This window comes from Elephantulus edwardii, unplaced genomic scaffold, assembly GCF_000299155.1.
Source record: "Elephantulus edwardii isolate Elephantulus edwardi_28Jun2011 unplaced genomic scaffold, EleEdw1.0 scaffold00058, whole genome shotgun sequence".
Taxonomy (NCBI): Eukaryota; Metazoa; Chordata; class Mammalia; order Macroscelidea; family Macroscelididae; genus Elephantulus; species Elephantulus edwardii.
In genome coordinates this window covers 17,320,412-17,335,386 of record NW_006399808.1, presented here as the reverse complement: position 1 = coordinate 17,335,386, position 14,975 = coordinate 17,320,412, and the positions used below count along the sequence as shown (strand labels likewise).

Here is a 14,975-nt window from a genome sequence, read left to right as displayed (position 1 = left end):
TCAATACTCTTCTCCAGAACCACAACCCAAAGCCCTCAATTCTTCTTCTGTCATCCTTAGTCGTTTATCCAGCTCTCTGATGTGAAAGAGTAAGTAAATGTGAAGATCATGGCTTCTCTAGACTGACATCATTATTTTTATTACTTTGGAGAGGTCCTTGAGAGCTAACTTTCCTAATACAATTAGTCTTTTAATTTCCTGACTGCTAGTTCCCAGAGTGTTGATTGTGGAGCTGAGCAAACTGAAATTGTTGATCTCAATTTCTTCTCCATCTGTCATGGTGCTGCCATTTGGCCTTGTGGTGTTGTCAACTGGCCTTGTGGTGAGAATCTTTGTCTGCTTAATATGAAGCTTCAATACATATAGAAGATTTTCTTGACTTTCTACAGCAAATGCTTCAGGGATCCTCCTCAATTTCAGCAAGTAAGACTGTGTCATCTGCGTAACACAGGTTGTTGATGAGTCTTCCTCCAATCCTGATGCCACATTCTTCCTCATAAAGTTCAGCCTCCCAAATGATCTGTTCTACATACAGTTTGAAGGGTATGGAGACAGGCACATTACGGACATACTCCTTTCCTAATTTTGAACCATGCAGTGCTTTTCTTGGTCTTTTCTGACAACTGTCTCATGGTCCAAGTATAGGTTTCTCAAGAGCACAATCAAGTGTTCTTGGATTTTAATTCTTCTCAAGGTTAGCCACAGTTTGTTGTGAATCCAAGCAGTCAAATGCTTTTGCATAGTCAATGAAGTACAGATACACATTCCTCTGGTATGCGTCTTTGCTTTCAGCCAATATTCATCTGACACTGGTGATAATGTCTCTAGTACCACGGTCTATTCTAAACCCAGCTTGTATTTTTGGCAGTTCTCTGCTAATGCATTGTTCCAGTTGTTTTTTAATAATATTCAGCAGGATTTTGCTTGTGTGTGCTACTAGGAATATTGTTTGATAATTTCCACTCGGAATACTTTACATTCATTAACAAAATGAGATAAATTTAATAACACGCACACACACCCCTGAAAATTTGCTTACAGTATATATCAAGGAAAAATGGAAAACCTTGTCCTGGAAAGAGTTAAATCGGGAGGCTCCCTGGAGGCAAGGATTCTGAGGCTCCGTCTAACATACTTTGGACATGTTGCAAGGAGGGACAGGTCCTTGGAGAGGGATATAATGCTTGGTAGGGTGGAGGGACAGTGCAGAAGGGGAAGGCCCCCTGTGAGGTGGACTGATTCAGTAACTGGAGTAATTGGGATGGGTGTGTCGGAGACAGTGTGACTGGCACAGGACAGAGCAGAGTTTAGGGATGTTGTACATAGGGTCGCTATGAGTCGCAAGCAACTCGATGGCACATAACAACAACAACAACAACAGTCTTTGAGAAATGACAACACACCGAGAAAGGCAGAGGGTCAGTAAAAAAGAAGAAGACTGTACCTATGGGCTTGGTCATGGCAGTGACTGTGATGATGGCACAGCACAAGGCAAGGTTCTGATCTGTTGTTCATAGTCACTATGAGTATGGTGAACTTGATGACACATTTTGTAAATAAAATATTCTAGCTGTATAGATACATTCACATACTTGCACACAACTAAGCTGAAAACAGACAAATGGGAAACTTATTTCTTACTTTGTATAATCATTCACCTTTATGTAATAATGTAAAATATTAAATTACATTTTAGACAAGATATATTATTATTCCTTCATATTGTGCATGAGGGAATACAAAGAGCCACTGTACCAAAAAGAACTGACACACCAAAAAATTTCAGGAAGTACCATATAAGCAGGAGCTAATGGTAAAGAAAGAGGATGTTAAGCTGCATTGAAAGCATTGGCCAAAAATAAGACCCCAGGAATCGGTGGGATACCAAATGACTTGTTTCAAGAAACAAATGCAGCCCTGGATGCACTCAACAGTCTATGCTGGGAAATTTGGAAGACCTCTGTCTGGCCAACGGATTGGAAGAGGTCCATATTTGTTCTCATTTCCAAGAAAGGTGATTCAACAGCATGTGGAAATTATCTAACAATATTACTATTATTTGTAAGCAAATACTGCTGAAGATCATTAAAAAATGGCTAGAACTAGGGAGCCCTGGTGGTCTAGTGGCAAGAAGTTGCACTGCAATCCTAGAGGTACACAGTTCAAATCCACCAGATGCTCTCCTGGAGAAGGAGGGGCAATCTCCTCCTGTACCAGTCAGATCCGATTTGACGGTACACACACACACACACACACACACACACACACACACACGAAGAATTTAAAAAAATGGTTAGAACAGTATATAGATAGGGAACCTTCAGTAGTTCAAGCATGATTTAGAAAAGGCTGTGAAAACAGAATGTCACTGATGACATCCAATGGATGCTGGCTAAAAGTAAAGAATACCAGAAAGAGGTCTATTTATGCTTTATTGACTGTGCAAAGGCATTTGACTGTGTGAATAACAAGCTAACATAAATGGCTAACACTGAGAAGAATGGCAATCCCAGAGCACCTAACTGTGCTCATGTAAAACTTAGACCTAGACCAAGAAAAAAGTTGTACAAAAAGAGCAAGGGAATACTTGTTATCATGTGCATTCAAGTCGCCTCCAACTCAGTGACCATATATATATTAGTTCTGAAACCTACCCTATCCTGAGCCAATTTCTTCATCTCTGACAGACCTTATCCCATTCCTCAGTCACTGAGTCAATTTATCTCGAGGGTCTTCCTCTCTTGTGCTGTCCCTTCCCCCTTCCAAACATGATGTCCCTCTCCAAAGACTGGTCCCCTCCTGGCCATGTGCCCAAAGTATTTGAGATGAAGCCTCAAATTCCTTGCCTCCAGGGAGCAGCCTGGTTTTATCCTCTCTAGGACTGATCTGTTGGTTCTCCTGACAGACTACGGTATGTTCAACACTCTTCTCCAGCACTACACCTCAAAGGCATTGAAATTGAACCACCTTCTATTAACCTTAGGTACTGTTCAGCTCTCAGATGCATTGCAAGTAACTGCAAAGAACATGGCCTGTATGAGGCGAATCCTGGTTTCTAGACTCACACTGTTGCTCTTCAGTACTTTAGAGAGGTCCCTGGCAGCTGACATTTCTAATGAAATTAGTCTTGATTTCCTGACTGCTGGTGCTAGGAGTGTTGATTGTGGAACCAAGTAAAATGAAGTTATCAATAATCTCAACCTCTTCTCCATCCATCATGAACCTGCTAATTGGCCCAGTGGTGTGAATCACTATTTGGCTTAAAATTAATAAGGGAGTGTGTCAAGGTTGTATCATCTCTCTACACCAATTCAATCTGTATGCTTAGCAAATTATTTGAGACGCCAGACTCTATGAAGAATGTGGCGTCAGGATTAGAAGATGACACATCAATAATCTGCATTATGCAGATAACACATCCTTGCTTGCTGAAAGCGCAGGGGACTTAAAGCATTTGTTGCAGAGGATCAAAGAAGGCAGCCTTCAAAATGGATTGCATCTCAATGTTAAGAAAAAAAAAATTTTACCAACGGATCAAAAGCAACATATATCATGACAGATGGAGAAAAGACTAAAACAGTCAACAACTTCATATTACTTGGATCCACAATCAACCCTCTTGAGACCAGTGATCAGGAGATTGAATTGATCAGGAAATTGTATTACACTGGGAAAGTCTGCAGTATCAAACAATATCACTAATATTATACACAAGCAAGATCCTGCTGAATATTATAAATAAATGACTGGAACAGTACATCAGCAGAGAACTTCCAGATGTGCAGGCTGGGTTTAGAAGAGTCTGTGGCACCAGAGACATCATTAGCAATGTTAAATGGATCTTGACTGAAAGTAGAGAGTACCAGAGGAATGTCTATCTGTGTTTCATTGACTATGCAAAGGCATTTGACTGTGTGGATCAAAATAAACTGTGGCTAATCTTGAGAAGAATGAGAATCCCGGAACACTTAATTTTGCTCATGCGAAATCTATACTTGAACCAGGAGGCAGTTGTCAGAACAGAGCAAGGAAATACTGCATGGTTTAAGATCGGGAATGATGTGCATCAAGCATGCATCCTATCACCATACCTTTTCAATCTATATGCAGAACATATCATTCAGGAGGGTAGACTTTATGAGGAGGAACGTGGCCATCAGGATTGGAGGAAGACTTATCAACAACCTGAGTTATGTGACAACACAACCTTGTTTGCGGAAACTGAGGAGGGCATGAGGCATTTGCTGCAGGTCAAATACTGTAGTCTTCAATATGGATTGAAGCTCAACATGAAGAAAACAATGGTTGGAATACAGGTCCAATTGGCAGCTTCATGACAGAGAACAGACTGAGACTGTTAACAACTTTAGCTTGCTTGGTTCCACAATCAACACTCTTGGCATCAGCAATCAAAATAAAAAGACTAATTGCATTGGGAAAATTGGGACCTCTCTAAAAGTACTGAGAGCAACAATGTTTGTCTGGAAATTAAGGTGCACCTAATACAGGCCATGATCTTCACAGTTACTTGCATGTGTCATAGAGCTGGACAATGTCTAAGGACGACAGAAGGAGAATCAAGGCCTCTGAGTTGTGGTGCTAGAGAAGAGTGCTGAACATACCATGGACTGTCAGAAGAACAAACAGGTCAGTTGTGGAGAGGGTAAAACCAGGCTGCTCTTTGGAGCCAAGGATTTTGAGGCTCTGTTTCATATACTTTGGGCATGTGGCAAGGAGGGACAGATTCTTGGAGAAAAGCTTTTCTCCAAGAAAAGCATCATGTTTGGAAGGGTGGAGCAATAATAGCACAGGAGAGGAAGACCTAGGATGAGATGGATTGACTTAGTGATTAGAGAAGCAGGATTCATTCTGTCAGAGGTGATATTAGCTCAGGATAAGGCAGGGTTCAGAGCTGTTGTACACAGAGTCGCTATGAGTTGCAGGCAACTCGATGGCACATAACAAAAATAATGTCAGTCTAAGTTGTGTTTGATTCAGGCTAGTCTTTCCAATCACATCTGAGACCTAGCCAATGAATACGGTTATCAGAAAAGGAATTGATGCCTTTGAGCTGTGGCTCTGGAGAAGAGTAATGAATATCCCATAGATTGCCAAAAGAACAAACAAGTATGTCCTGGAGAAAGTACAGTCAAGAGTGTTTTCTGGAGGTAAAGATGATGAAGCTTCACCTCACATATTTCAGGCAGGTTGCTAAGAAGGGCTATTCAATGGAGAGAAACATGATACTCTGAAAGTCAGAAGGAGAGGTAGAAGCTCAACCAGGAGGTTTGACCTGGTGACTGCTGCAATGGATTCTAGTGTTTCAGGAAGTATCAGGATGGCACAGGATAAGCCAGGGTTCAGATCTGTTGTTCACAGGATCCCTATGGGTCATATTCAACTTGACGGCACCTAACAACAAGAAGTCAAAGTAAAACATGGAAGATTAAACTGACTTATAAAGCACAATGACTACTTGACAGAAAATGTTAAAAGACGTCTCTCCATAAATTGCCATCGCCATGAAAAGTCCTACCCAGCCAGACAGAGAGAGGAACTGTGACATCATAGTCTGTAGGGAGCTGCATTATGTACCCAAAGGCAGTGCATATCTGGCTGCTGAGGCCCAAGTGAAACTCCTAGAGCGAGAAATGGGCCATCTCCACCTGTAGCATTTATAGCTTCTGAAACCTGATAGAGGCTCACTACAAACTGGAACAGGATGGCAGTGATGAATGAATGATCTAGGCATAATCATGGTTATAATCTCTGGAGTTTGAATTCACAAAGTAAATAATTTATATTTTTTTACATTGAGGAGCATATATCACATTTATGAAAAGTATTGAATAAATAGACTTTCTACTATTTCAAATTCATCCAGTGTGTATAAAAAAGTAATCAATGTAATGAAGCCATATAACTAAAGAAACGGGATATTCAGATTCATTCTAGAAAATTTTTATAACAAAGTCAGCAATATAACTAATAAAAAAAACTTAACATATCTTAATTTTTTAAAAAGGCAATCTTTCTCCAATGTAAAATATCTTCATAAAAATTCAAAACTAAATCATACTTGCAAGAAATATTTACTATTAATATCGGTTTATAATCCTCAATCCCTCATTCATACGAACATATTTTGTATGTACATGCTTATGTGTATGTGTATATAAACACACTGACACACACACACATGTTGTTGGTAGATGCCATCGAATTGAGTGCATCTCTGACACACCTAAGACCTGTGCTGTAATCACTATGTCAACTCATCTGTTCAGGATCTTCCTCTTCTTCACTGACCATCTTTTGAAGCATGATGTCCCCTTTCTAAGGAAAAGCTTCCCTTAAAATGAAGTGTTGCCATCTTTGCATCCAAGGGACACTCTGGCCACACTTTTCCAGGACATATCTGTTGGTTCTTTCGGCAGTCAATAGGGTATTCCCTACTCTTTTCCAGCATCAGAACTTAAAAGCATCAATTCTTCTGTCATTGATATTCACTGTCAAGCTTTCTGATGCACTACAGCAGAGAAGACCATGGCCCAAGTCAGGGTTATCTTAGTCTTCAAAATGTCATCATTGCTCTTCATCATTTTAGAAAGATCCCTGACAATGGACTTCCCCAATGCAGTATGTCTCTTGAGTTTCTGACTGCTGGTACCAAGGTTGTTGACTGCTGATCTAAGCACGATGAAATCACTGACAGTTTCAATTATTTCTCCATCTATTACAATGTTAACTGCTGGTCCCATGGTGCAAGTATTTCTTGATGTTGAGATGTAATCCATATTAAAGACTATACTTTTCTGCAGCAAATGTTTTATATCCTCCTCACTTTCAGTCAGCAAGACTGTGTCATCTGCATTAATACAGGTTGTTGAGAAATTGTCCTCTAATCCTGTTGCCACATTCCTCTTCACAGAGTCCAGCTTCTTACGTGTAGTTACAGACATATATCTCTATATCAATATTTCATTTGATCCTCCAATGGGTTTTCAGAAGCTATAAACTTCATGCAAGGTGACTGCTCATCTTTCTCCCTTGGAGCAGCTGGTGGATTCAATCCATCTGCCTTTGGGTTGGCAGTGCAACTTCTTATCCACTACACCTAGCAGATGAGGAGTTGCGTTCACATAAAAGGGAGTTCTGGTTGCCTAGTGGTAAGAAGCTGCGCTGCATTCCCAAAGGCATTCCGTTTGAATATACTAGCTGCTGTGTGAGGCAAAGATGAGTAGTTTCTTCTTGTGTGATTTATGCCTGTGAAAACCTACTGGAAGGTTAATTCTGCCTTGATGGCACACCAACCAACAACAATATGAAGCTGTGCAAACTCTGAATCATAACCAAATACCTTGAAGGATTAGGAAATCGGATTGAGGGTTATGGATCATGGTTACCATTAACTAGCATAACACAGTCCACAAAAATAGAGTTCTAGTTCCTACTTTGGTGTGTAGTGACTAGGGTTCTAACAGCTTGTGAGCCACAGTTTAAGGTGCATCTATTTGTCTCTCTGTGTCTGGTGCAAAGAAAGTGAAGAGAATAAAAGAAATAAGGAAATTATTAGACCAAAGGTCTAATGGACCATATGAACACTAGCCTCACCTACCCTGAACACAGAAGAACCAGGTGGCGTCTGGTTCTTACACTGCAGTCTGTTCTAAAAAAGATTACAATAGAAAGAATTGTACTAAAACTAGGAATAAAATTCAAAATTATAAAAATATCAGGTGATTTGAATCCTCTAGCTACTCCATGAGAGAAGGATGGGCAATATACTCCTGTACAATTTATTGCCTCTGAAAACCTACTTGAGAATCAGCTATGAGTTGGTTCAGACTTTCTGGCATGTAACATGTGTGGAACTCTAAGACATCCTTCAAGTGTGGAACTTAATTTTCATATTGAGCCCTGTGGCTCAATTTTCATCCAAGCAATAACACAGAGGAGGAATGCACTCCTTAGAATAATTAACCTTATAAAATTAAAAGTGAGCATCTTACCAAGAATAAAACTCAAAAGGAAGGATTAGGAAAGAGTAAATAAAAATGGAAAATAGAGGGAAGCAGTGAGAACATACTATTAGAATGTTGTTCTTGTGTGTCACTGAGTTGGAAGTGACACACAGCTGACCTCTGGAGGGTTTTCTGAGGTAGTAAATCACAAGGAAGGAGACTGCCCACCCTTCTCCTACGGAGCAACTGGTGAATTAAAAAGTGTGCCTTCTGGATTGTAGCACAGCTTCTTAACACTAGGCCTCCTTGAAATCAATGTCATAAAAGAGTTAAGTGGTTGGATGAAAATCAAATTTGTGTACAAATCCACCCAAATCACAACAAAATGTAAAAGCAAGCAACGCTTCTATTGTCATAAGTAAGATACTGCTAGAATTAAAAGTGTTTCTGATGAAACTTTTAAAAAGGTAAAATAGAGCATATTAAAATAATACCTTTAAAACAAGAGATTATTTCTTAGAATCTGGTTGAAATTAGTTGAGTTTACTGATGGCGGAGCAAAGATAATTTCTTGAATAAAAACTTTCCAGTCAGGGTACTTGTCTCTTTGTATTATGCCTATTAAACGAACATGGACACCCCATACTTATGCTAATGGATAGTGTCAAGATACTAGGGTTTGACGTCAGAGAGGCCAGAAATGGAATCCTCTTCATTACTACTCGTTCTTGAATAAATAAAACATGCTGGTATTACCTAGCTCACAGAACTGTTGTGGTAAGTATGATGGTGCAAGCACAATGCTTGGCACATAGCAATCACAATTATCAGCACAAGCAACATGCTATTTATAGCTGACCACAACTTGATGCAGAATTAGTAGTCTTGGCTGCAGTTTTCTTTTCCCATGCCTGAAACTAATCACCTTGATATAATTAAACCTGGAGTGGAAATTCTAATGTTCACATCTCTACCTAACAATACAAACAAGTCTGAGGTCTTAAAAATATGCACATTCAGTAATTCTACCTCTAGGAATTAAAAGAAAAAAAATTCATTACAAGAGAGCTCTCATTGCTACCAAGAAAGGAGAGCTGGGAATGGAATATGTTTTTTGGGCTCCCAGTCCCTCTTCCCTAAAAAGCTCATAGACGCAAGAAAAAAAACTGATGCTATCACACACATATAGGTTAAAAAAAGACAAGGAGAAAAGTGCAACTATGAATGACTGGAAACCCCAAATCTCTGTAAACTTTAATTAAAATTAATTAAAAAAAAAAAAGAGAGAGAGAGAGAGAGAGAGACAAGGATCTCCTGCTAGAGCTGAAAAAGAGAGAAGGTCTTTTCCTAGAGTTAGATTTGGACTTCAAGCCTCCTAAATTTGAAAGAAGGAATTTGTTAAAGTGGAGAAAAAAAAATTAGTTAAAAAGATAGTTACCATAGCATTATTTTAAAGAACAAAATATTATATCCAAAGAAGATGGATTAAATTAATGATAAACACTAAATAAAACTGATACAGAAATGTGGTTTAGATTATACGATCATTAAATAAAACTGATGGTATACAAACATGTTCACATAGAGATTACTAAATAGTATAATCTCCCTTTCCTTTGAACACATACATACATACATACATACATACATACATACATACATCTAGAAATGACACGAAGTTAGTATAAGTAGCCCAAATTTACAGATGATGAGTTTGAAGGATGTGTTAAAACTTGCCCTTGATTATATGACAAACCTTTAGTAATTCTCTATTTTATTAAATGGTTTTTCCTGGTTTATACCTGGGTCCTGGAATGTATACAAAAGCCAGTATTTACAGAATGAAAGAAATGTGAAAAAATGTGGGAGCTAGAATCAATTAAATAGAACATTTTCATATCCTATGGAGTCTCCTTATGTTGCATATATTTGCATCTTAGATGTTAACAGTCAAATGACCTTGATGTCAGCAACCTGTATGGGGGGGCATGAGGAAAAACTAGTTTATATGATGTTATTAAATACTGGAATATATGTGAAAACCTAAAGATTACCTAATAGTTACAATGCCTTCTACATGTAGGTATTTAGTAAATAACAATAAAGAAGCAACCTAAAGTCAGAAAAGATTGTTTTCTCACAATAATTTGAGCACACAGTGAGATTAACTTATTGTGAGAAAACAGTCTTTTCTGACTCTAGGATGCTTTTTTTATTGTGAAGTATTATTAGTTCTGTTATACTAACAGATACATTCCTAGGATAAATGATACACAGCTCTATGCACCATGTAATTAATAGGGAGTAGAGCAGAGGTGCCCTAGCAAGGAAAGTGATATGATCTTTCTCGTTGGAATTCTCTAGTTTGGACTGCACTCATTAAACCAAAACATTAAAACGGCTTTTTTACACCCAAACCAGAAATTTACTAAATCTCAGTCACGTAGAATTAGCCTATGCACCTAAAAATAGTACAAAGACTAGAAAAATAAGCAGCCTAATTTTTGGGGAATGCTGTTAAGTCTAGGCAGGCTCTTTAAATAGTCATAGACTTCCTAGTGGAAAAGCAGAATCTCTGTTATCGCCTGGTTTCTCATCTTTAAGAAGGTTTCAATGACTAGGATAAAGTCCACTCCACCTTTCACTTCCCCTCCATGTTATTAAGTCCCGGAAGCCTCCCTATTAACCCTTATTCTGCTGAAAAAGGAGCCTGAAATTTGCTGGTTCTTTGGGAGAAATATGCATTTGTTATGGTTTAGATATGCTCTTTTAGGCTCATAAAGATGAATTTTTATGTTCAAATTACAGTTTCTGCCTCTCATTTTGCTTAAAACCCAGAAAAGGATGCAAAAGAGAGAAGCATGATTTCTAATGATACCATGTGAAATACTGATATAAACACATATTTAATATAAATATTAAAAATCTTATGAAACAGAATATGTACACCAAGAAAAAGGTGGATAAAATCTAGAACATTCCCCTGAAAGAAATCAAAGCACTGACTGCTTCATGTAAGCTACTCTTTAACACCCACTTTATCGTATTTTGAAAGAGAAAGACAACCTGGCAAACCAGAATTTAAATTATATGTAAAATTGTAGGAATTTACACTTTTAAGGGCAATCTGTTTCATTTAAATAAAGCACTGTATTTTCGGGCCATTCTGAAGGGTCAAATAAATATTTACTGGTTAACAAGATGCTAAAATAAGAAGTCAGGGTTTTTTTGTTGTTGTTGTTGTTTTTTAATATACTTCAGTTTTGCTTAATTTTATTCTTGGTCAACAAACTTCCCAGGCCAGAAAACAATGGAACATGTGGGAACATATTTCCATGACCTAATGCCACCTCTTCCAAGTCTTTCATCAAGTGTTCATAATAGACCCACACCACAGTCACGTTAATATGCAGGGCTCTCTTCTCGACTAACAATTCAGTTTCAAGAAATACGCTTTCCTCCCCTCCCCCTATTCCGATGGCTTTCCTTTAGTTTATAACCAATACGTAAAACCAAAGTCTTCCATCCCCGATTCTCTGTTAACCAGAAAGCAGCATTAGCCTAAGCCTCCCCAAACCGGTCTGATTACCTGGAATTCTCAAGGGCACTGGGGTAAAACCCTGTTTTAACCCCCACACTCCCCACCCCCTCAAATGGCTTTTTTTGGGGGGGGGGCAGGTGACCCTGCAACTCGTCTTCTGACGTTAACTTTCCACTTCTCACTTTTCTGAGTGAAAGCTGTGACACAGACGCATGGGGGTAAAGAGGACGGGGGAAATGAATGAAGAACGATCGACGCAAGCCCGGGCCGCCGCGATCTTTCCCTAACGTTCCGGACAAGGAGGCAGTTCCTTACAGACCCCTCTGCGGCAGTGCACAAGTTGGGGCACGGCGACTGCGGCGCCGGGGGTGCTATCGGGACCGAGGGAGAGATGCGCAAACTCTCATCACAGTTAAGTCCCTTGCCCTTGAAGGGAAAGCTGCTTTGCCAGGCCAACCAGTCCCACTCCCACCCAGGCCCCGTCACCTGCGGCCCCCAGAGACTGCAGTTAGGGGGCTGCACCTGTCATCTTCTGGCCGGGAGCGCAGCACAGGAAGCCGGCTAGCGGGAAAGATCGCGGGGTCGGGAGAAGACATTTCTTAGGATCCGTGTTAAAACCAGAAGGGACACTTACGGGGTGCATCTGTCGCTGTACTCATTGGCGATGGTCTCGATGCCGCCACTCCTCGCTACAGCGATGTAGCAGTTGAGAAAGCCGAGGTCAATGCCAACCACAGACATCCTGCCGCCCGATGTGCTGGGTGCTGCTGCTGAAGCCTCCGATGCCGGGACCGCGTCCTCTTTTGGTCTGTTGCTTCTCGGATTGCGACGCCTACGAGAAGCAAAAGAGGGCTGACGCGAAGTCGCTACGCAGAAAATGTAGGGCAGGGCGTCAGGGAAGCGGGGAGGGGGTAGACTCAGCCCGCGGCGCAGCCTCCGCCAGTCCTACCGCCTCGGTCTCTCGCCACCGCAGTTCGGCGGCCTCTAACCGCCAGTTACTGGGATCTGCGCCTGCGCACTCAGCCACCGGGGAGGTGCGCGAGGTCCCGCTCCCGGCCCGAAACTGTTCCTGGCTTCGGTTTCGGCAGCTTCCGTCAGCACTCGGACAACGGCTGCCCGAAGAGCCGCGGGTTCGAGAAAGATCTGGAAAATGGAGGCAGCTAGGCCAGCCAGAGAGTGGGAGGGAGGCGAAGGCGGAGCAGCGAAGGGGAGAGAGGAAGGGAGGTGGGATTGGCTCGCTCGCCATCGCGCGGCCGCTGGGCGCACTGCGGCTGGGTTAGGTGAGAGGCGGCCGCCTGGCCAAGCGGGTTTCCTAATGTGTTTTGAAACACCCTTTTTTTGTTTTAGCAACTAGAGGCATGCCTCCCGCGACGACAGGACACTGCTGAGGCTTGTCCAAAGTCGGGCGCACAGCATTGAAGCCCCTGACTTGGCGCCGCTACCTCTCATCTTTCCCTCTGACGGACCAGCCTGCTGCCCGTGCACCCACCCACCGTCCTCGCTGCCCCGAGGGGGGCCCTTGTGCGAACAGCGCCCTGTGCCCTGCAATCTGTGCGCGCAGCCTAGACCCTTGTCGTGCCTGGCTCTGTGAGGTGGAGCCCATTGTCCCCCAGGGGGCCCTACCACCACCCCCCCCAGGAGTCCTTATCGCTTTACAAGCTTCAATCTCTTATGTGAGTCAGTTCTAAGAATCGTAGGATCTCGCTATTAAAGTATATATGACCATATGTTTTGTTTTTGTGTACCATCAATCCGTAACCGACCCATAGCTGACTCTTGGCGGGTTTTCAGAAGCAATTAATCACATGGGAGCAACTGGTGGGATTAGAACCGCTTGCCATTGGAATTGCAGCACAGTTTTATTGCCACTTGGCCAGAAGGATATAAAAAGTACACACCTTCTTCTAAAGCTTTGAAAGTGTATGTTTTATAAGTGTATGTACACACACACTTGCAGGGCTTGAAATATCTAAAGTGAAATTAATGTCAAGAAACAGAAATACATTGACATTAATGTTATCTTCCTTCACACCGCTCTGAATAATGTAGTCTCTTTCTTGCCTCTGAAATCCATTTTTACAGAAATCAGCTTTAGATTTTTCTGTCAATGGAGGACAGTATGTTTTGTTTGCTTGAGGTTTTTTTTTTTTTTTTTTCTTTAGCTTTGGCTCCAGACACTGCTCTCCGGCCTGGGAGAAAAGGAGCCTGGTATTATTCGGCCCGCTTTCCTTCTTAATTTGATGAAGACTGATGAAAATTTAATCAAGTTGTAGTTAAACTTACCAAGTTTGGGTGTCTCCATTCTTCATGCCTAGTTCTTTGTGTGTCTCCAGTTGCGTTTCTTGTTCTTTATTTGTTGCCGTCTTGAGAATAGATGTGGGTTTTTTACCAGATTTTTCAGTGTCCTCCTGGTTCCCAGATGTCCATTTCTTTAAAGAGTGTAGGCTTTTTACTATTAACAGTGCTGTTAGAGCAGCACTAGCAAATGTGGCTATAGTTCCTACTACTGTTACTATGAAGAACACGAAATCCATTTTCAAGGGCAATTCTGGGGAAAGTATGATGTGTAGCCACTTGGTCTCGCCACATTTATCAACACAACAGAGACAGAGGCCAGAGATGGTATCCACAGGTCAAGGCTGGTGTCTCAGGAGCCTCCAACCCCACTCCCCGCAAGGCTTTATATCCCAGCAGGCTGTGCGTGAGCAGAGTATTGGGTATTGTGGCCCCAACAGAACTCTGGCCCCAGCTTGCCTGTCCCCACTGGGCCACTCAAAGCTTCTAACTTCTTTGTTTCTTCTTTGGCCATCAACCTTTGGGCCCACCACTAAGATTCTAAATTTATGATAGAATTTTCTTTAAACTCTCCTAGGGTCAGTTACACTTTTGGCTTGATGGTGTATAATTTCTGTGATGATAAAAACACAGTATCAAAGTAAAAGGAAATAGCTGAGGTCAGAAGCGAAGTATCATCCTCCCACTCCTCACAATTATTGAAATGAAAGTACTTACTGGTTAAAAATATTATAGGCTTTTGGTAGGGGGGGGCAGGATAGGGGGTGATGGTGGGGCTTGTGTGGAGATGTGTAACACAGACTTGGGCTGTAGTCCTAAACTCTCCTAATTTACAAGCTGTGTGATCCTGGTACTTAGCCCTTCAAAGCTCAGGTTAAAAATTAAGAAAACTACTGAGTTGCTTTTAAGATAAATAAGATAATGTAAGCATAGGTATAGGGCTTGGGTCATCAAAAGGTCCTTAAAATGGTATTTTTTAATTTACCTGCTAGTTCAGGTTGTATTCCTAGATGTCAATCTAAAGACTTGCTGTTGTTGTTACGTGCCGTCGAGTCATTTTTGACTCATAGGGACCCTATGCACAACAGCCCTAAACCCTGCTCTATCCTGCGCCAACCACACTGCCTCTGACACACCCATCCCGATTACCCCAGTTACCGAATCAATCCATCTCA

General features: G+C 41.3%; 1 protein-coding gene across 1 annotated transcript in view; it reads right to left on the bottom strand.

The window, feature by feature from the left end:
- Positions 1 to 12,496, bottom strand: part of HSPA4L (heat shock 70kDa protein 4-like) — a 72,195-nt gene extending 59,699 nt beyond the window's left edge. The window contains exon 1 of the mRNA XM_006887554.1: positions 12,140 to 12,496. Within this exon, the coding sequence (XP_006887616.1) occupies positions 12,140 to 12,246 (107 nt within the window). The 5' untranslated portion in view covers positions 12,247 to 12,496. The remainder of the gene's footprint in view (positions 1 to 12,139) is intronic.
- Between the last annotated feature and the right edge of the window lie 2,479 nt (positions 12,497 to 14,975).